This window comes from Haliotis cracherodii, unplaced genomic scaffold (genome assembly GCF_022045235.1).
Source record: "Haliotis cracherodii isolate W230 unplaced genomic scaffold, xgHalCrac1.p SCAF_17, whole genome shotgun sequence".
Classification (NCBI taxonomy): Eukaryota; Metazoa; Mollusca; class Gastropoda; order Lepetellida; family Haliotidae; genus Haliotis; species Haliotis cracherodii.
In genome coordinates this window covers 2,594,398-2,615,744 of record NW_027266272.1, presented here as the reverse complement: position 1 = coordinate 2,615,744, position 21,347 = coordinate 2,594,398, and the positions used below count along the sequence as shown (strand labels likewise).

Here is a 21,347-nt window from a genome sequence, read left to right as displayed (position 1 = left end):
CGCAATTGGGATACGATAACATGCATCAACCAAGTCAGGGAACCTGACCACCCAATCCTGTTAGTCACCTCTTACGAAAAGCATAGTCGCCTCTTATGGAAAGCATGGGTTGCTGAAGACCTATCCTACCCCAGATCTTCATGAGTCGAAAAAAACAAAACATTGTAAAACCCTAATTACTTATTCTCTCCAACTGCAGTTAAAGGTACTGTTTGAAGTGTTTGAAAATACCCTAGATATTGTAAGGGGTTTTCCCTAGATCGTGCAACTTCCTGCTTTTAGTCCTGTATTCCAGATCTGACGTAATATTATGACGCAATGTTATGACGACATGTAACAATGTCATCTGGACGTTTGGGCGCTTGGCTGCAGACGTCATACAAGATATGGAATAAATTGTGTTGACCTTAAAACATACTTATTCCTTCCCGCGGTCGTTTGGGCGCCATGGTTCCCAGGCAAAGAACATGACAGTGTTGTCTCAATCAATTCTATCAATGATTGACTGGTTTCACAGTCCAACCAAGGAATGAATTGATAATGATTATTATTCCATAATTCTGGTTCACTTTGATAAATATATGGCGGCAAATAAAATTGAGCTCAATATGAAAACCCCCCACAACAGTCTGATAAGAGAAAGCGTTATAATATCTGTTGCCCGGCTTCCTTGTAAATGTGTTTGTGTCACGGAGCATACGTTTTGCTGTTGAGTTATCGATTAATTGACTTAGGGAATGTATTACCATTCTAGCTCCAGTAAAAGATGTTCACATGGTAACAGTTTTAACCTACATAAATGGATTTCCTCAGGTAGAAATGTGAAACAAAGTTTACACCATCATCATCATTACATCAATCAATCATCATCATCATCATCATCATCATCATCATTACCATCATCATTACATCAATCAATCAATCATCATCATATCAATCAATCATCATCATATCAATCAATCATCATCATCATCATCATCGTCTGTGATGCTATCTTAATCATAAAATTATAATAAAAATGTTGCTGCTGTTGTTGCTGCTGCTGCTGTTTCTATGTCAGTAACTACACCCCCCACAAACTGTTACAACTCCATCTCAGATTCAGCTCAGAAAATTGTCTATTTAAATCCCTAGCAACCATCCAGATGCATTTTGTTCCACTGCTAACTACCTTTTTCTTTCTCGTTTTGTAACAAAAACCTGCAGCCAAGAATAACAATGGCCGAATCTAAGAGGTAGGTGGAAGCACCTGACATGGGATATCGTAAACGAAGTTGCGAGTAACGGTGAGGCTGGTAGATGTCCACAACAATGCCGACTCCCACATCACACACCAACTTATATATCAAAGCATGATTTTGTTCAGTTACAAACACCTCAGGTAGAGCTCCACCTGTCTCCTTCCAACAACAGACCCATACATCTCAGACACACTTTCTTAATCTCCTCACTATAAAGCAAATCGATGTAAACAGATATAAGAAATGGTTTCAACCACAAATATATGAACGAAATCCTAAATTTATATCTTATGAATGTCTTGATATGAAAACTTTCTCAACAACAAGAGCATATCAAAGAATATACCAAACATTGTGTTATAACGAGGGGGTACCTTGCGACAACCCCAGCAACTTGGACAGTATTGGTTGTGTGGTTTGAGGCTTCTAGCTCTTTGAAGTGGCCTCTCTACTTTCATTTATCATCATTAAGAAATGATAGGGCCGTGCAGACTGTGCTGGCCTGTATTAATTATTATCACCAAATCCTGGCCCCAAGATAAGACGCTGGGAACCGCCACCAGGGGTCACTGCGGATCAATTAGAATTGCAAGTAGGGTGAAATGCCTTTCCTCCGATAGAGTCTGGTGGGGCAGGCAAACTTAACCCCTTCATCCCCTTGATTCCTATTGTGGAGTCAGCCTATCTTTGATCACAAAGTATGGTAATCTATTGCAGGGGTTAGAGGGTTAATGTGGAAATAGTGTAACACAGTTACTAGAAAGTTATGAATATTCCAACATGGAATTCCTAAATGGAAATACACGGAACTATTGATTTTTTGAAGAAAAAGAGAAACATTTTTGCACTAAATTGGATAATTTTCTTTTGTTGTATTGTGGTTGTCCAACTATACGAAGATACAATGCTTTGAATAACTAGAATATTTATCATTAATTTCAAACAAGTATTGATGGCCTTGTCAGCATGTATGAATATTTCAATAATCACACATCTCATTAATTAACATTCCATCATCGACGTTTACAATTCGCCATGGCCCCCACCAATAAATTATTTTGATCAGAGTTCACAGGTGAGTTAGCAGTCCAGTCTTTAACATACACAATTGATTTTTTGTAATCTAATATACCAGCCTTCCAAATATCCGAACGTCCTTCCAGAGTAAACATCAGATAGTTTTATCTTGATCGATGTCTATACCAAGATTTAGTTCACAATGAATGTTCTTTCTTATGTTCCATACTCTAAAGCAACAAACACCATGACCAGAACAAGTGAACACGTAGACCATACAACCATGAAGTGGTAGTTAGTATTCTGCTGGTACATGTGTTCAGGCATATCCGGGACTATTTATTACTAATTGATCAGGTATTTGTCTTAAGCAGGTAGGTATAAAAGACTTCTCAATGTTATGTTGATGCTGTGGGACATAGCCTAGGGGCAAGCTGGAGTTTATCTTACTTAGAAGTGCTCCGAGGCTGATATTCGGCCCCACATCTGAAGCAAATGTCAGTAAAAATTCCCAAATTGGAAGAAAAAAGAATTTTTAATTCATGAAAATATGGTTATAACTAATGTAATGTTTTTTAGAGGTAATTTGTATATCAATGATATCAGGACCAATAAAGAGAAAGATCCTTTATGCCTCGTTTTCAATTATTGCAGTGAAATTCAGGAAAATAAGAATTGAAAAAAATCCTAATTTTTAACAAAATAATGATTTTTGTCCATTTTCCTGCCGATGGCACATAGCACAGAGTCTTGGATAAATCCCTGGGAAGGACTGACAAAGTGGTTACCTTTCCAACACAGTTTTCAGTATCACAGTGTCTTGTCAAGTCCAAAAGAGAGGTATCAAAAGCATTTGTGAAGGGGAAAATGTGGTATGGCAAATATAGCGAACTTTCTACACAGACAGTCAGAAACAAATGAGGTGAAGGCCACCCTTGCAAGCCATCAACACACACATCCACATCTGAACCCCATCCCGCCCACCCACCCCACTCTACCCTCATTTCCCAACCTCCAACCTGAGATAAAGTTATATCTTTGTCACACAAACCACTTTAACTTTGCCATTATGTTAACAGCATCTTAAAGTTGTGTTCAGTTTTATTCAAACCGAGGCGAATCAGGGCGAACCGGGGCAAATCAAGGTAAATCAGGGCGAACCGGGGCAAATCAGGGTGAATCAGGGCGAATCGGGGCAAATCAGGGCGAACCGGGGCAAATCAGGGCAAATCGGGCGAACCGGGGCAAATCAGGGCGAATCGGGGCGAATCCAGGATTCAAACCCATGAACATTCTGTCACACCAAAGTGGTGCAACCTTGAACTGCAGCACCTGTGACAACTGGGCCAGTAGTGCCCTTCAAGCTCTTGGAGGCCTGTACTTATCACCCCTGGGGGCAGTCTGTACTTTTCACCCCTGAGGAGGTCTGTACATATCAGCCCTGGGGGCAGTCTGTCCACTTTGTCCCTGCCAATGAACTGCCGAGACACACGACAACGTCTTAGTTTTCAAAACGGGACCACATGACTGCTGAGTCATAACTTTAAAACAATATTCGATCAGTCATGTTTGGTCGTTCAAATGCCATCACTCTCTCTGTCTTGATTCATGGCACCATTTCTCACACAACTGCATTAATTCAGTCCAAATCTCCACATCTTAGACCAGTCATTGTTGAGAAAAGCCGTATCCGAAAGGTCTCACAATATTGTACAGAGCACAGGGTTGTATTGAACAAAGGGCCATGCTGATGCAAGGGATAACACTGAATGTATTCTACCCAACACTTCAAGACCAAAAGGCAATTGATCATGTGACCTTGATATGGATCACATGACCTTGGTATGGATCAAATTACATGGTAGCGGCTAAGATATTGGTGGTGGCGTTCCGGGTGTAGGGTTACCCGCCAGCGTAATCTGACTTGCAGTCACAACAGTCACACTCGGTGTCAGAAGATACTCCCAGAATTCCCTCACATCAAGAAAGAAACAACCGATGATCGGCATGATCCTCCAAAGATCAGGCAGCTCAGCTCCTTAATGGGAGTGATTACGACACAATCATGAATTTGATTACTCAGCAAAAAAATAAAAAAATTGAATAATCTTTTAACTTCGATTTTCAATCTCGTTCTTAGAATTAAGAAAATAATCAAATCGGAAATGTTAGTAGTGTGACGTTGCACTAAGTAGGGAGTACATTTTTCTGGAAAAAAAATAATCTTATAATTTAATATGAAAAGAAAGCATTTAAAAAAGAAGAATTGTCATAAGATCAATATCCAAAACTTTTAAAACAAAGATAAAAAAACTGATTAATTTCCATTGGTTGGAAAGGCAAAGGGCATGTTATTGTGAAAATAATACTTTTATTAGCATTTTACGAGAAAGGTCAACAGGACTGCCAGGGTATGCACTCAAATTGACAGTAGGGAGGAAATCATACCCTTTGCATATATTGTTTCAGTCTCAATGATATAAAGCAGCTTCTGTCGTTGGTCTACCTTGACTTTATCAAACAGCTCTTTTTTCCCCTTCCTGATCACGGGTATCGTATTGCCTTTGTTTTAGAAGTCGATGAAACTTCAAAGAAAATATAGACTTTCAATCCATTTATCAATTAACATTCAAACAGTACGCTAGACTCAAATCATGTGTGGGCAGGTGCAAATTATTAATATTTACTACATATATTTTAAACATGTTTATTTAATAGAAATGAGAGATGAGGTGTTTTTACAGGACCCAAATGTATTTTTATTTGAGGGGGGATGTGGGGGGATGTGTGGTCAGGGTCGTTTTCCCTCTTATATTCCACAATGTGCTAAAGCTTACACTAACTTAGCAACTAAGTATTGACTACATAAGATATATTTGTGACGCACATTGCAAAACTTTCTTACTCAACATTTTATATTTCAAAATCATAGCAAAAATAGTAATCACATGGTCAATTATATGTAATAAATAATGTGTACTTATTAACGTATGCTTATTGCTGTTAAAATATTAAAACGTAAATATGCATGGAAAATAGATAAAACATGTACAATACTCCCCATAATTTTGGCAATAATAAAGATAATATTCTTCCACTTTAAAGACAAAATGAGACAACAATATGCATGATATGCAACAAATATTGCAAATAAATAAAACATTTTGCTCATGCTGTAGGCAAATCATGTTTGCATTTTTGTTTCTATGACGGTTTGCCTTGAAATATGCTGCATCTCTTTAAACGATCCTCTTAAATCTAAATTGTGTGACTAGGTATTTTTTAAACTTCATGTACGGGCATAGAGAGGAACATGTTTTGGCCATTCATCCGAAGCACGAACGCATGATCTAGAAACTAACTCGGGTGTTTAGATGACTGGACATGTTTAACGCTCAAGGCGCGTCTCCAGGAATATAAATCTATCAAGAGAAGCAGTACAGTTCGCATCTTACAATTGTTAGTTCATATCCCCGGAGACTGCAAAGAACAGCCATTTGGAATAAACATTAGTACTCGCAGATATCAGAAATCTTTCCACAGTCGGGGCTGAAATACTCAGAAGTACAATACATAATGGATTCAACAGATGCTCCCCATGTGGAAGAGTCTACCTGATATTTGTTGACGGGAAAATAGTATCCAGTTCTGCAAACAACTTAACATGTTTTGTTCCAAATGTACTCATAATGACAATGTGAGGTGCTCTTTAGCTTAGAATATGAGAAGTTAGCTTCTTAAGTACTATATGAGTGGGACTTAAAATATACAAAACCAATCTGTTCTTCACGGGTTCAGACCATCTTTTAGTGCACTTTTCCCGTCAACTAGATAAGGTCAACATTTTAACGTGTTGATAGAAACAAAAAACAAAACTACATTCCACAATTCCAAAAACGTCAAATGGTTCAACAAAACTTCAGTAATTTCATGCACGACCACAAACCTGACAAACAGATAAAGACATCGTCCAGGTCACGTACATGCATGATGTTTAACATCACAGTTAGCCATCTTCCAGCTATATGACGGCGTTCTGTCAATCATCGAGTCTGGGCCAGACAATCCAGTGACTGACATCATGAACATCGATCCTCGCAATGGGGATATAATGACATGCATAAACTGAGGCGACGATCCTGACCCACTGACCAATGAAGTCGCCTCTTACAACAAGAGTAGGTTGCTAAGGACTTATCTTCTTACAAAGAATCTTAAGGTGTCGCCCAAATGCAACAAGTTCTACAACAATGTATTCAGATGTGTCAATGTACAGTTAATCTTGTTTGTCCAGATCCATTATGCTGTTTTTAGCAAAATTCCAGCAATATCATGTCAGGCAACATCAGAAATGGGTTTCACACAGGCCATAACCTATATGTGTATATATGACTGGACAGTCTACAGAAACAGGCTATAACCTATATGTGTATATATGACTGGACAGTCTACAGAAACAGGCTATAACCTATATGTGTATATATGACTGGACAGTCTACAGAAACAGGCTATACACTGTGTTCATACCACAATGATGAAGGTTTTGCTAGCACAAGGCACCTGGTCACGGAGTTGTGAAAAGCGACACTTGGTTATCCACCATCAAAAGCCGGCCCTGACAGAGTCTACAGGGTACATGGCCAGCACAATGCCTCACTCGGGGACAAAAAGTCCGATCAATACCTGCCAATTAGTCTTCGGCCAGAGTTTTCTCAGGACAGCAAACTGTAACAAGGGCACCTACTGATTTGACACAGAGCGGCACCAGGACATTCTGTCTGCCGCTGTTACAGTGCCTAGGAAGTCCTCAACTTCATTATAGACCAGGCTGGCTGTGTCTGACTAGTGGCAACGCCATCCCTTCAACTCTGGAATACATGTACTGATCCTTCACATTTCAAACTCATAACATGTCCTGTTTACTTTACAGTTCATGAACACTAAAATTCTCCAAATCAGGAGAGCTTAACACGTCCATCTTAACAGCACATGAAATTACAAAACTTCTGATTCAAGAAAACAATTATGTCCTGAAAATAGTTCATCTGTTCATGAAAATGCAGATTCTCTGACTCACGAAAAATAAATATAACTAAAAAAAATATATTCATGTTAATACAGTTAATCTGTCTGGCATAATTCTTTCATATTACTACAGTTAATCTGTCTGGCATAATTCTTTCATATTACTACAGTTAATCTGTCTGGCATAATTCTTTCATATTACTACAGTTAATCTGTCTGGCATAATTCTTTCATATTACTACAGTTAATCTGTCTGGCATAATTTTTCATATAACTACAGTTAATCTGTCTGGCACAATTCTTTCATATTACTACAGTTAATCTGTCTGGCATAATTCTTTCATGTTACTACAGTTAATCTGTCTGGCATAATTCTTTCATATTACTACAGTTAATCTGTCTGGGATAATTCTTTCATATTACCATAGTTATATCTCTGGCATAATTCTTTCATATTACCACAGTTAATCTGTCTTGCGTAATTCTTTCATATTACTACAGTTAATCTGTCTGGCATAATTCTTTTATATTACCATAGTTACCTGTCTGGCAGGATTCCTTCAGGTTACTATAGTTACCTGTCTCGCATGATACTTTCATAGTACGATACTGATCTATCATCATAGTAATAAATGGTTATCCAAGTAACTTATTAAAGTTTCCAATAATCGCACCAAGGGACCGGTCATTTATTACAGGGAGGTCGGTCAGAGGATTTTTATGTACTAATGGACTGAAATAACTATCCTCCCTTAATGCTTGTCATATGCTTGTCTTTGTACAAAGTTTTCCACATATGTTCCACAGTCATGGTGCAGGACTACATTGTACAGCATAGGCATCCATATGGTAAAGAATGTGTACCGAAATTAAACTGCTGATTTGTCAATAATAGGTTCAGTGTAGTGAACCAACCAAAACGGTCAAATTCAACAAACTGACATGACTGAAACAATGGCAACAAACTTCTCCTATCACACGGTGCAGTCTAGTCATGAGATCTCCAACCTTATCGTCTATTTCCGTCACAAAGATCAAAGACGAAAACGTTCATTAGTAATAACAACATCTTAGTACATATTCGCACAACCCTCAATCTGACCCATCCCCTCTCCACAGAAGACGAAGCCGACTTGAGATCGAGTCGAGGTCCCCCACATCAACATACCGTCACTGCAGGAATTCACCACAATGTCAAAATCAGTGGACGCTAGAGATTATTAAATTTTTCATTTTGTCCTGTGGCGACTGATTAATGCCGAACGTATCTGTAATAATGAAATGTGACACGTATGCCCTCTGGTGTCAGTAGTTATCTCCCATATTCAACCCTCCTCCGTTCCATCTTTCATATTCTTCTCCAATATGGATTCCTTCAAAGGCGGATGACTAGTGATAACGACACCCAGTAATGCTAATATCGTAAGTTGCAATACTGCATTTTATCCCATTGTGCTCCGGCCAATCAGGATGCCTTTCTAACTATGGAAGACTCCCGTTTGTCACGGGCCAAATCTCATTAAGATGTCAGCTGAGGCTCGGTTTGGAGAATGTTGCTCTTGATTGAGATTCGTTCGTTTACTTAAGATTTGTCAACACTGAAATTATGCGTTATCTTGTGGTATTTGTGATATGAAAATGTTATTAATCAATATATGTATTTTCTATATTGCTGTAACAAGTGCGGGACGGAACAGCCCACTGGGGAACACGGACTTGCAGGGGATGGACGCTGAAACAAATGTCCTTCCTCCTCCCTGGAGTAGCGGCAATATTAGCTTATCAAACACAGCTATTGTTTCTTATCTCAACATGAGTAAACCTCGCCTCGGGTAGTGAGTGAGTGAGTGAGTTCATATTTAAAGTCACATCAGCAATATTTCAGCCATACAGTGACTTTTTTAAATTATACAATACATAAATTTAAATGAAAAACCTGCCGACAATGGACAGTAAAAGAACTAGATTATCACAGATGTAGGTTTCAAACTAGTAAATCACCATAAAACTTGACTATTCATAACAATACAATATGAAATTATATCACCAGCAAACAAAGGTACTGCGGACCATGGGGACTTACAGTACTTTTGCTACCTGCATGGACCCAAACAGGATTGACACCAAGGTTAGCCAAAGATTAAACAAACACATATTCTACAATTATAACACTGGTGTATATATAAAATACTTTGAATGATGTGGGCTTACATACTCTCTCAGGGTTGTCTGTGATAGAACCATGGGCACAAATCTGTTGGTCAATGTGAAAATCTAGACAGACTTGTGTTTTTTCCCCTAAAATCCACTTTGACCTTACATTTATTTGTTTGCTTGGTTTGCAGATTCAGAAAATTTAATAAAATCAGAATGACAAGATTTCTTTTATACCACTGACCTTAAAGTAAAGCTTTGACAATGAAAAGGTGAGTGAGTATGGTTTTACGCCGCTTTTAGTAATATTCCAGTAATATCACGGCAGGGGACACCAGAAATGGGCTTTACATATTGTACCATGTCAGGAATCGAACCCAGACAAACGAATGCTTTAACCACAAGGTAACCAACCCGACCGCCCCACAATAAAAAAGAAAAAGAATAGAACCCCAGCAACCCATACTTGTCATAAGAGGTGACTATGTATGTCGTAAAAGGCTTCTATGTTTGTCGTAAGAGGTGACTATGTATGTCGTAAAAGGCTTCTATGCTTGTCGTAAGAGGTGACTATGTATGTCGTAAAAGGCTTCTATGCTTGTCGTAAGAGGTGACTATGTATGTCGTAAAAGGCTTCTATGCTTGTCGTAAGAGGTGACTATGTATGTCGTAAAAGGTTTCTATGCTTGTCGTAAGAGGTGACTATGTATGTCGTAAAAGGCTTCTATGCTTGTCGTAAGAGGCGACTAACAGGATTGGTAGGTCAGGCTCACTGTCTTGGTTGATGCATGTCATCGTATCCCAGTTACTTGGTTTAATGCTTGTGATATCAGTCACTGGATTGTCTGGTCCAAACTTGATTATTTATAGACCATCATCATATTGCTGAAATAATGCTGAGTGCGGCGTTTAACAACAAACTTAAATGACATTACACCAATTTTAAAACAATTCCAGCAATATCACAGCAGTGGGCAACAAGAAGGAGCTTCCCAACTTGTACCCTTGAGAACTGAAAGCAAGACTCCTGCAAAGCAAGTGAACGCTTCCACCACTCCGCCAACCCCACCCCCCTGAAGTGTCTAGCAGCTTGAAGATACAATCTCTGTTTCTTTGGGTGCCACAGATGATTGCTCCAGTTCAGTGTCGCTTCAAATAAATTACGTCTTGCTACAGTAAAACTATAACACAACACATAAAAGATGTGAGAACATTCTCCAAATCCTTGTCCAACTTGAAGTACAAATTATTGGTATATATTTATACCCTGTCGATGTAGTTTCACACTTAAAGACAATTTATGAGCCGAGATTTCCTTACAAGTCCTCAACCTGTCAGTCTGCACTACAAAACCTGTAAATAACAAGATGGAATAAAAGCGCGTCTGAAATCCAGAAAATGTTAAAACATGGGGAACGTGTTTCCATGGTTGCTACAATGAGGAGTCATGTCGGGGAGCCTTACAGTCATGCCTACAACTCATACATCATCTTCCCCAAGAAACTACCAGATGCAACACAGAGTTTGTCAAACGTTCAACGTTCAATACAGCCAAAAAAAACTGAAATTCAATTCTGCAACATCCAAAACTCCCTCTCACATGCATACATGATGATATGAAGATAACGATCTTTTTTTTCTGAAACATGAAACGTTGGACAACAATTGAATACACTGTCCTGTTTCAAGTCTCTAGGAACGTTACTGGAGCTTTGATGAATACAAAAACTCTAAACATCCACCAAACATGAACACCATCACGCTTAGTTTCATGCTTCGAGTCTCCAAGCATCCATAAACAAAATTCAACAGACAGAGAAACAAATTAAGTTTTGAACTGTCCCCCCAAACCAAATTTATTTTTTTTAACAGATGTAGGCAAATGTGGGATTCACATATTGGTTCCTGGCATGACAAATAACATGAGAAAGTCTACAAAACTGGTGGGTCGAAAAATAAACAAAACTGGTGGGTCGAAAAATAAACATCCCTTTATGATACCTGGTCAGAATAGGTCCACACGACTACCTGCTTGGCAAAAGAGCTTACTGAAGTGAGGATTGGGTGGTCAACTTGTGTGGGCGACCGTGTAAATGTTACACTGTATCAACCACATGTTTATCAGGGCCCTGTCGGTGTCTATCGGTTGCTGTGATATAGGTGGATTATTGATGACGACAGCTTAAACAACATTCCTTCGTTCTTTGAGGTGTATTTATCACAATATGATTGAAAAAAACTGGTATTGTGTTTTTCAAAATCATGTATATCACCATCTTGTTGGCAAATGACACGTCGAAAATAAAATTATGAAATTCAGAAGTTAGTGTGTTTTGCAGAGCTCCAGATAAGCTGCGTATCTGCGTGAAATACGCATCAGAAATGCAGAAATACACAGTGAAATATAATCCAAGCGTATCAAATACGCAACGAACATTACAGATACGCTACAAAATTAAAACTTGTGCGTATCATCAAAATATTGTGAAGTAACCCTGAGTATTCGATTAGCAAATCAGCAACTTATTTTGAAATTATAAACGGGCATTCCATCAACCTTGCCAAACTCCACGATGACAGTTACATCATGATCATTTGCCATCACACTTTCTTGTGGAAGTATCGTGGTATTTTAGAGTCCTATAAAGCTCTCGAACCCACACATCACCAGTTTGCAGGGACTAGATGAATAGTGTGTTTAAATATTTAACTTAAATACCCACATGTGTAAAAACTAGTGGGTACAGAAATTTGAATACACAGATAGAATTACTGATACCCAATGATTTTAAAATGCATGGGTAAAATACCCACAACACCAAAAGCTTATCTGGAGCTCTGGTTTTGACCATCCAATAAAATTGAGGGCAAACAGGGGGCACTCTATGGACCCATTTCCAACTTCCGAAAATTACAAATCTTTTGGTTATCTTTTTTCGCATGCAATATATTGGGGTATGTATCACAATACAAGAATCATTGTTGCAATAAATTGCAATACGAAAGACAGGCCATTACCAATCACAACAGGGTTGTTTTTATGCCTAATATGTGTTTCTTACTGGGGCCAGTTGACCTTGCGATTGATACAAAAATGAATTAAAACAAAACTCCCCGGATAACAATGTCGGCTGTTCCGATGCCTGTTCGTACATCCCAGCATGCCTCAGCTACTGATAGAATTTCAAGTTGCACAACTGATATTCAGAGTCTGTCTGACTAATGAGCAATCATATATTCCAGTCCCTGCGATTGATTCTCAACTTGATGAGGCTCTTTGATTCTCGGCTAGAATGAGACTTCACCGTCTCCTCCGTAGAGGCGCCCTTGTAATCTCACACCAGATGGGTCCCTAAACTTGTAATGAGTCAGTCACATCACTGCCATGGAAAGCCCCTTTAATTCTCCGGGGTGTGGAAGACCCTATTCCTCTCACCTCATCTCAGAGTGCATATACTACTGGTCATAGTCATTGTATTAAGTTGTCATAATCTATAGTGTGCATATACCATTGTATACTACTGGTCATAGTCATTGTATTAAGTTGTCATAATCTATAGTGTGCATATACCATTGTATACTACTGGTCATAGTCATTGTATTAAGTTGTCATAATCTATAGTGTGCATATACTACTGTTCATAGTCCCTGTATTAAGTTATCATAATCTATAGTGTGCATATAATGGCGTATTGTGTATGTTAACAAACTGTTATAGATATTTTAGACACCTGGTATATATATTTCGTATTGTCATCCGGCATATATAGTTCCTATTGTCACCTGATGTATTGTTCTTATAGTCACCCGGCATGTACAGCTCTTACAGTCACCTGGCGTATAACTGTCATACTATAGTCACCTGGTGCAAGGGAATATGGTGTGTAAAGTCTCCTGGTGCATAGGAATATGGTGTGTAAAGTCACCTGGTGCATAGGAATATGGTGTGTAAAGTCTCCTGGTGCATAGGACTATGGTGTGTAAAGTCACCTGGTGCATAGGAATATGGTGTGTAAAGTCTCCTGGTGCATAGGAATATGGTGTGTAAAGTCACCTGGTGCATAGGTATATGGTGTGTAAAGTCACCTGGTGTATTGCTCTTATAGTCACTAAGTCTCCTGGAATACACACGAGTAGGCTCCTGTTGTGAAACAATTTGATCCAAAGTCTTAAAGAATTCTAGAAGTTTCACAGTTGCAGATACCAGGACGAAGGCCCACAAGTGATCACATTCATCTTCAACTGGAACCCAAAGCTGCCATTCTTTACTTGTTTGCATTGCATCTCAAATTACCATGTAACTGCATGATTTAAAAAAAAACGCCTCGTCTTCTACGAAATGACAACTGTGTGATGAGAACTGTTCTGATGTACGAGGACACATCCAGCGCTTCATATCAGACAAGTTCCCTCTCCTTTGACAAAACACACATCACACATCCCACACCACAACCACAGGAAATGTTTTATCCCATAGGACAAACAGAACATCAGGGTTTTTTTCGAGAGCACCAAGTTATTAACTTGACTGCATCTTGAACAAGTCAGACATAAACATCTCCAGACATAGATTGGGATTCTTCCTAAACATTTTTTAAACAAAAAACAAACACTCTTATCTGCTGTTCATCCCCACAGATGTATCTGTCAGAGAAAGTGGGGAGAAAATTGGTTGTAATATTTTACCTTGCAGATACACTGATGTGGGCTGAACAGAAAACATCCTAAATGCATCTTTGAAAACTGCTCTGGAATTATTTGAATTCTGTATCCTAAACAACGGTGGAAAATTGCTGCCAAACAACAAATCATCTCCATCAATGATGTTTACCTGTACTATGCTGCAATCAATGTGTCTTACTCACGTTGCCAAAACACCCAATTCCCCAAATGCTTTCTCCCTGCCTTAGTAATGTACATTTCTCAACAACAATTTCTCCCTGCCTTAGTAATGTACATTTCTCAACAACAATTTCTCCCTGCCTTACTAATGTACATTTCTCAACAACAATTTCTCCCTGCCTTACTAATGTACATTTCTCAACAACAATTTCTCCCTGCCTTACTAATGTACAATTCTCAACATTTTCTCCGTGGCTTATCGCCGTTATCATTTTAATAAGCAGTAATTCCCACCCTGCTTGTATTAAGGCGTTTAATTTTTTGGAAATATATAACAATGCCCGTGAATCAAACCAGTTCTGACTACACAACTGAACAATTTCATTGGCATTCATTCCTCACTTATAAATGGCCCCGATCATTATCAAGCACAATAAACACACCTTGGCACTCAACCAGGGCTCCGGAAATTTGTTAAACCATCCAGTATTTACTCACATGTTGTCATTCCTATTGGGTATTGACATATTCAATATTTTTTTAATTTCTTGGGTCCAGTTCTATTTATAATTCAAGGAGTCAACAGTTTTAAAAATTGATTCTGCTTAAATGCTGTTTCATGTGACTTCTCATTTGCATCAGTTCAAATGTGCTGTCTCCAGGGTTAAATGTCTACGTTACAATGAGGCGATGTACTTTTGTGCATTTTTCACTGAAGTAGCGTTGGTGCATGTGATGCCAGCACTCGATCAGTCAATAACGATCTCTACAGGTACGCAGTTACAAAGGCTACATAGGGTAATAATTACATTACAACTACTGTACATGGTGTAGCTATGCTAATGGATTTTTTAAATTGTTCATATTTGCACACAACTCCAATGTAATTAGGGATGGTGATTTCATTTGTGGATTTTACACAGATTTTAAAAATTATTTATTACTGCATATAGTGTATATTGAATCCTGACCCATGATAAGGCAGAGATGGGATATTATTCTTATCCAAACACCTTCATGAATCAAAAGCTGACAGAATTGATTTGCGTTGCATTAGACTGACAAATCAGATTTCAGGAACAAAACCAACACACACAAACTGGAGATAACATTAAATCCATGTGCATGTGCCTACGCACTGTTTTCAGATTGATAAGGAAAACATAAAGTTCATGCATGTTACTCCAAATATAGCAGACATCAACCAGTCCTACCTAGGCTGAACATCTATCTTCTGTGAAATATCAATAGGGCCATGCTAAATAATTATTCAATTTTTCATCCCTCCCGGCTCCTTCTAAACAACCCATGTCACACACAGCTCTACCAAGCTTTTGGTTAGTTGGATATTTTACCCATGTTTTTTTTTGTTGGGTATCCCCAAAATTCCATTTACCAACATGTTTCTTTACATTTGGGTATTTTAACTTGAAAACCTTTTTTTGTAATAAACCCTGTAAATCATTTAAAAGTTATTAAATAGTAGTATACATGTTTTACTGAATGAAACTGTTAAATGAATTTCACGATTGGCTGATACACACTCGCTTCATCAGTTGTAATATAACATTAGTTTTAGTTAGCATTTTTATAGTTTTGGTTGCTTATTTGATATGCTTGGGATACGATTTGTCTGCCTATTTAAGCTTATTTCATGCATATTTTACACAAATATGCATCTCATCACCAGCTCTGTCACATCATATTATTATCCACATGAAGTAAATGGCTACAAGTGCTGAATTGTTTCTTTACTAATGAAATACTCCTGCCAAACCTCCATCCTACATAAGAATCACAGGTCCACGGTGCACAGATGTTTGAAACAGCTTGTTTAAAATCTCAAAAAATCAAATGCCCTCCGTCACAAAATGATGATGGAAATCAAATCCTGCATTTTTGTGGCCTACACACCCAAGTGGAAAATATCACCACCTACACTCTCTATCCTTAATTCTAGCAGATCGGAACTAAATAAGAAAAGACTTCTATGACTATACACCATAAAACCTAAAGCAACCCACTAATATGATATCTTCATGTTAAACATTGTTCTACATGTATTTATTCCTCTGTAATAATAGCCAGCATATAAATGATATTCCCTTATCTCACAGTCCTGGAAGCCATGGCCAGAGTCCCTGTAAGATGAAGCTATCAGAAATTGCCTTAAAAAATACATAACATATGAACACACGTCTTTCTGGCAAGGTTGCTGATCAGAGCTCCAGATGTGTAAACATCATTTGTTGATTTTGCACTCTTCTTCTATTTATAATTGTACATTCTGAACCTGAAAAATTATTTCCAAAACTTCCAGAAAATAGACTGTGATAAAATGAAATCACTAGAAAGAAAGTAAAACGACTGCATGTAACATCAGTGTCCAACAACATAGAAACCAAACATTAAGGTCAGTTATGAAGTATATTTGATAAAATGTTTTCAGAAATTTTAAAGATTTCTACATATTGTTTAGTGAAGAATTTCTTTTACTTATAATTCCTTTTCAAATGCCTCTAAAATAGAGTAAACTATGGTTATAGCAAACTCAAAGGGATCACTAATTTTAGTTTGTTACAAGCAAACATGTAGTTCATTAAGAGCATATATACAGCATATATACAGCAAATGCCCAGGACCAAAAACCAGTTTATTCAATCCTTCAGTTCGTTATAAGTGTGTTCGTTATAAACAAAGTGTGCTATATACTTAATTTCTCAATGGTTATATCAAATCTTTCATTCACCCATTCTCCAGGATCCAATTTTTTTAAACAGACAACTTGATAAACGCTCTTGAAATACCAAACTGTAATGACAGTTCTAAACAACGTGCTCTTTAGGGAAAAACTAATTGTCTTCGTAAACTGGCTCGTATTTACAAAAACATCCAATCTTGACAGTCAAACAAAATGATATTTTACAGAAATTTAATTTGAATGGGTATCGGGTCTCCTTTCTTTGAGGCATGTGAGATGAGAAACTGGAAGCACCTGATGCTAGACGAAGCTTGAACACGACACTTATTCCTTCCCTTTTGAACAAAAATATTTCAGGAAAAGAAGAAGAATAAAAAATTGTTTTAGTTATATAAAATATATTTTTTCAGAATGAAAAATACAAAAGTGAGAGTTTAGGAATTTGAAACAGAATGTCATGACTACGAGCATGACCAACATGTTGTAAAACCACTGCGAGGTTAGTGTGGGATTAAAACATAATCCAAATAGAAATCATACAGATTTTCAAAAAGTTCGGAGAGAAGTACGACAACATTAAATTCCCACACACTGCTGAAAGTAGCCACACACCGTCGAACACAACTCCCCACAATAGAATACGGGAAACAAGAGCATTTTCAACTGCCATAAAGCAACGCATTCTGGTGTACATGTTAGCTGTGTCGGCCGTAAATCATATATACAGTGTCAGCTACAACCCCGATCTCAAGGGACTGCCTCAAGGCTAGGGGGCTGACACCCTCCCTCTTTGTCTTGTGGCCGCAAGGGCAACTCGCAATCAGAAATTGATTCGTATCAACAACATAAGGCTATAATTGATTCGCAAAGCTGGTGTTAGATACTAGAGAGATACAGGCTCATAACCCATAAATCAAGGCATTAAACTACCTGGCGTCATTGAGCATCTAGGAATTGCCTGATAGTTATAACAGTAAAAGGACTCTTACCTGCTGACAGTAGTACTTGCATGTTGTGTGTCGTCCCAGCTTCGAGCAGCACACTGGTGCTGCAAAACAATAAACCAGCAGGTCTAAATCTCTCTCCTAGTTACACACCCATAAACAGCCTCGTGTCAACTCTCCATTGCAGTCTTAGGGGCGTACGGCCCTCGCAACCATTTATATTACTGAGGAGAGTAATCTACAAATTTGTTCACACGTGTACAAGATGTACATTGCCCTGTGACTGACATGTCGGTATTATCATTTCATAAGTCAGTTTATAAACAAGAAAACACATTTCAGCATGGTAGAGTAAACAATATGTTCCTTATAACCACTAAGGGGCATTAAAATGATTTTTATTAGATTCTTGTGCTATGAGAGCAAGTTTATTTCTAATTTATGGTCATTTCAAAACATTCTTCGTGTCCTGACAGTAGACGGAATGCAGACTCAGTATTGAAGTACATTTGAAAACTGTCTGTATCCATATATCACAACCCTTTTAAAGAAATTAACACATCCATGTTATTCCTTAAAGGAATCTATCTTAGTATTGATTGAATATATTTTTTAATAAAGCTAAAGCTTTCAAAGCCTGACCAATATATATGAAAATCCTTTAAAAAAGAAATGAAAACATCCATGTAATTCTTTGGAGGAATATAACAGTTTTGAATGAATTAATTAATGTTTAAAAAAAAAAGCCTGACCACCTACAACATAACATAAATTTAGTAGTGTTATATTTATATTTTTTGTAATGACGCAGAAGACCATTTCTTTTCATCATGAAATAGGTAAGTCATCAGCAATCCTGCATGCTAAATAATTTGGTGAGTGATATTGAATAATCATTAAGGTCTGAATTTGAGCTTATTTGTTCACTGACAAATGGACACCAGTCTCAAGCACACCACGGTATTTTGGCTCATAAACTTAAAGTAGCAATACCCGTTGCATCAATCTCAATACCACTTAAGAGTGTCAAATGTAATTTCAACATGAAGTTATCAATATCTTAAAATATGTATATCAGAAGCCATTCCTGTCATTTGAATACAAGTAACATGTATAATATTATCAATACTCTACAAAATTCCTTAAAGTTAAACATTGAATTCCCAGTCTGATTTGATCCGATCACCCAAGACTACTTATCATCTTGCAAAAAATTATCTGAATCATCCAAACTACTGGATTACTGGATTAATCGGTTGGAATGTAACACAATCTGTTAAACTAATTAACTTGTGAGTGTATTGAAAAACAAGACATATCTGATTAAGCATCATTGGTAGCATCACTCGCAAATGAATGTTAATTGTCTGTATATTAGAGGAGATGGTCTGTCAGTTTAATTGTTGAAAGGGAAAACGGTAGTATCACTTACTAATGACAGTTAATTGTATGTATACTCAATGAATGTGGCGAATCTGCTTGATTGATTAAGAAAGAATAGGTTGGGAACCTTTCTAATGAACGCTAATTGGCGTGTTTATCGAGATAGTCTGTCAGTGTAATCATTGCCTCGGGAAAATATAGTATTGCTTACTAATGAATGTTAATTGTATATTGGACAGTGTATCGGAAAACAATCGCCACAGTGTGGCTGTGTGGTAGGGGCAAGGCGTTGTTGAACCTACAGGTACCGGCGTGAGAGGCTGTACGCTGCGGTGCCATGCTCGTCTACACACACTCTCTGTAATGTCAAGCTCAAATCACGTTGAAATTGCTGGGTTGGGGAAAGACAATTTTGATCGCAATTCGCGGAAGTAAACATACCAGGCCGTTGAGGGGGACACGATCGGCGGAAGTCGGCCAGTCAGTCGATTGTGGTTGTGGAAATTGACAAGTTTGGTGAGAAAAAGACATCGGCATTGCATGAAAGGTTGCAGGAACCGAGTGATATCGCTACAACAGTCGTCCCGATACAGCGTTGCTAACGGACTGCAACAGCTGCAGAAACTAGAGTTAGGGCCAACAAAATGTCAGAGAAAGAAACTACAAATGTGACGTCCCCGATTCAATTCAGGCGACGGGGATTACTAGCAACAAAGCGAACATATCCCTCTATATTATGCGCCGTCAATGATAAACAAATCCGCCATTACAAAAACGCCGAATCGCTTCGCGAGCAAAGAGAGTCCAAAGAAAGCGTGTGTGGTGGGTACCAACACCTGATCTTACCTTCGGAATCGGCGCAGGCAACAAGTAGAATCACAGAAAAACAGAGTAAATTCATGTTGGAGTAAAAGTACGTCCTTGTACATCCGTGGTCATGATTGAAGCACTGACTTCTCACACTGGTCTCGATCAGCGCCTACATCCTACACAACAATAGGCTGTTCCATTCTCCTCCTCCGCTAACCACACACCGGATTCCCAGGCTGGTCTATTTTCCTCCCTCGGAACTTTTCTTGCAATAGGAATTCGCTGTTTCTCGCTATGTAAACTTGACAGACAGATGGAAATGGAATTTTATTGGTAGATCTCACTGGCCCTTTGTCATTAGCTCGCTTGAGGTGGAAAGCACGTCAGTTAGACGGATAGGGGGAGGCCAAATTACAAAACATGTACCTTTCTCTGGTTTCTATTTACTCCTGAATCAATTCGTCGGGCTAGACACATCCCATTAATATTAGCGTAATGTGATTTGTCTTTTGGGCTTAACATTTCGCATTAAGCGAATGGCAGCTCGATTTTCTTACAATTATCAAATTACCCAGTGCAGAAAAGTGCATTTTTAATGTAGTTTTATAGCACGATTTCCACATCCCACCCTGAGAAACTGGTTCCAGTCAGTGGTATCATTAAGCACTGTTTCCAGCTACAGGTTCAAGCGCCCAACTCTGTTTGCTCTGTCCTCGCCGTATGTGTAGATCTCTGTTGATTCATTCAGGCAGTTTTCTCTCCGGTCTTCGTGTTGAATCCGGCCGTGACAGAACCAAGTGCGGCCTAACGAGCTACTCCGGGACTAGTGTTTGCTCTCCTATCGTCCTCCCTGTTCCTGCACCCCCTCCATGTGTTCACACACACACACGTATCGTAGTAACTAAAAATACACCCCCCCCCCCCCAAAAAAAAAAGAAAAAAAAAGAAGAAGAAGAAAAAACAGTTAAAAATAAATAAAAATAAATAAATAAATAAAAATACACACCTCCCATACCGTACTAATGTACACTTCAGCTCTCTCTTATCGCAGTATGTTTGTGTAAAACTCTATCACAGCCACCACAGTACCTACCGTTATGTCTACCGTAATGTGTCTGTCATTCCCCTCTCAACCCGCCACAGTACTGTGATGTCTGATAAGAGCCCGCTCAGACAATAGCGTTGAGTTGGTAAAACACCAGCCTTCTCACATTCCGGTTTAATGCTGAT

At 38.3% G+C, this 21,347-nt stretch overlaps 1 protein-coding gene across 1 annotated transcript in view; it reads right to left on the bottom strand.

The window, feature by feature from the left end:
* The window catches only part of LOC139464828 (reversion-inducing cysteine-rich protein with Kazal motifs-like), a 105,805-nt gene extending 85,477 nt beyond the window's left edge, over positions 1–20,328 (bottom strand). The window contains exons 1-2 of the mRNA XM_071246352.1: positions 20,154–20,328; positions 17,970–18,028 (exon numbers count right to left, since the gene is read on the bottom strand). Of these exons, the coding sequence (XP_071102453.1) occupies positions 17,970–18,028; positions 20,154–20,208 (114 nt within the window). The 5' untranslated portion in view covers positions 20,209–20,328. The remainder of the gene's footprint in view (positions 1–17,969; positions 18,029–20,153) is intronic.
* Positions 20,329–21,347: the final 1,019 nt, after the last annotated feature.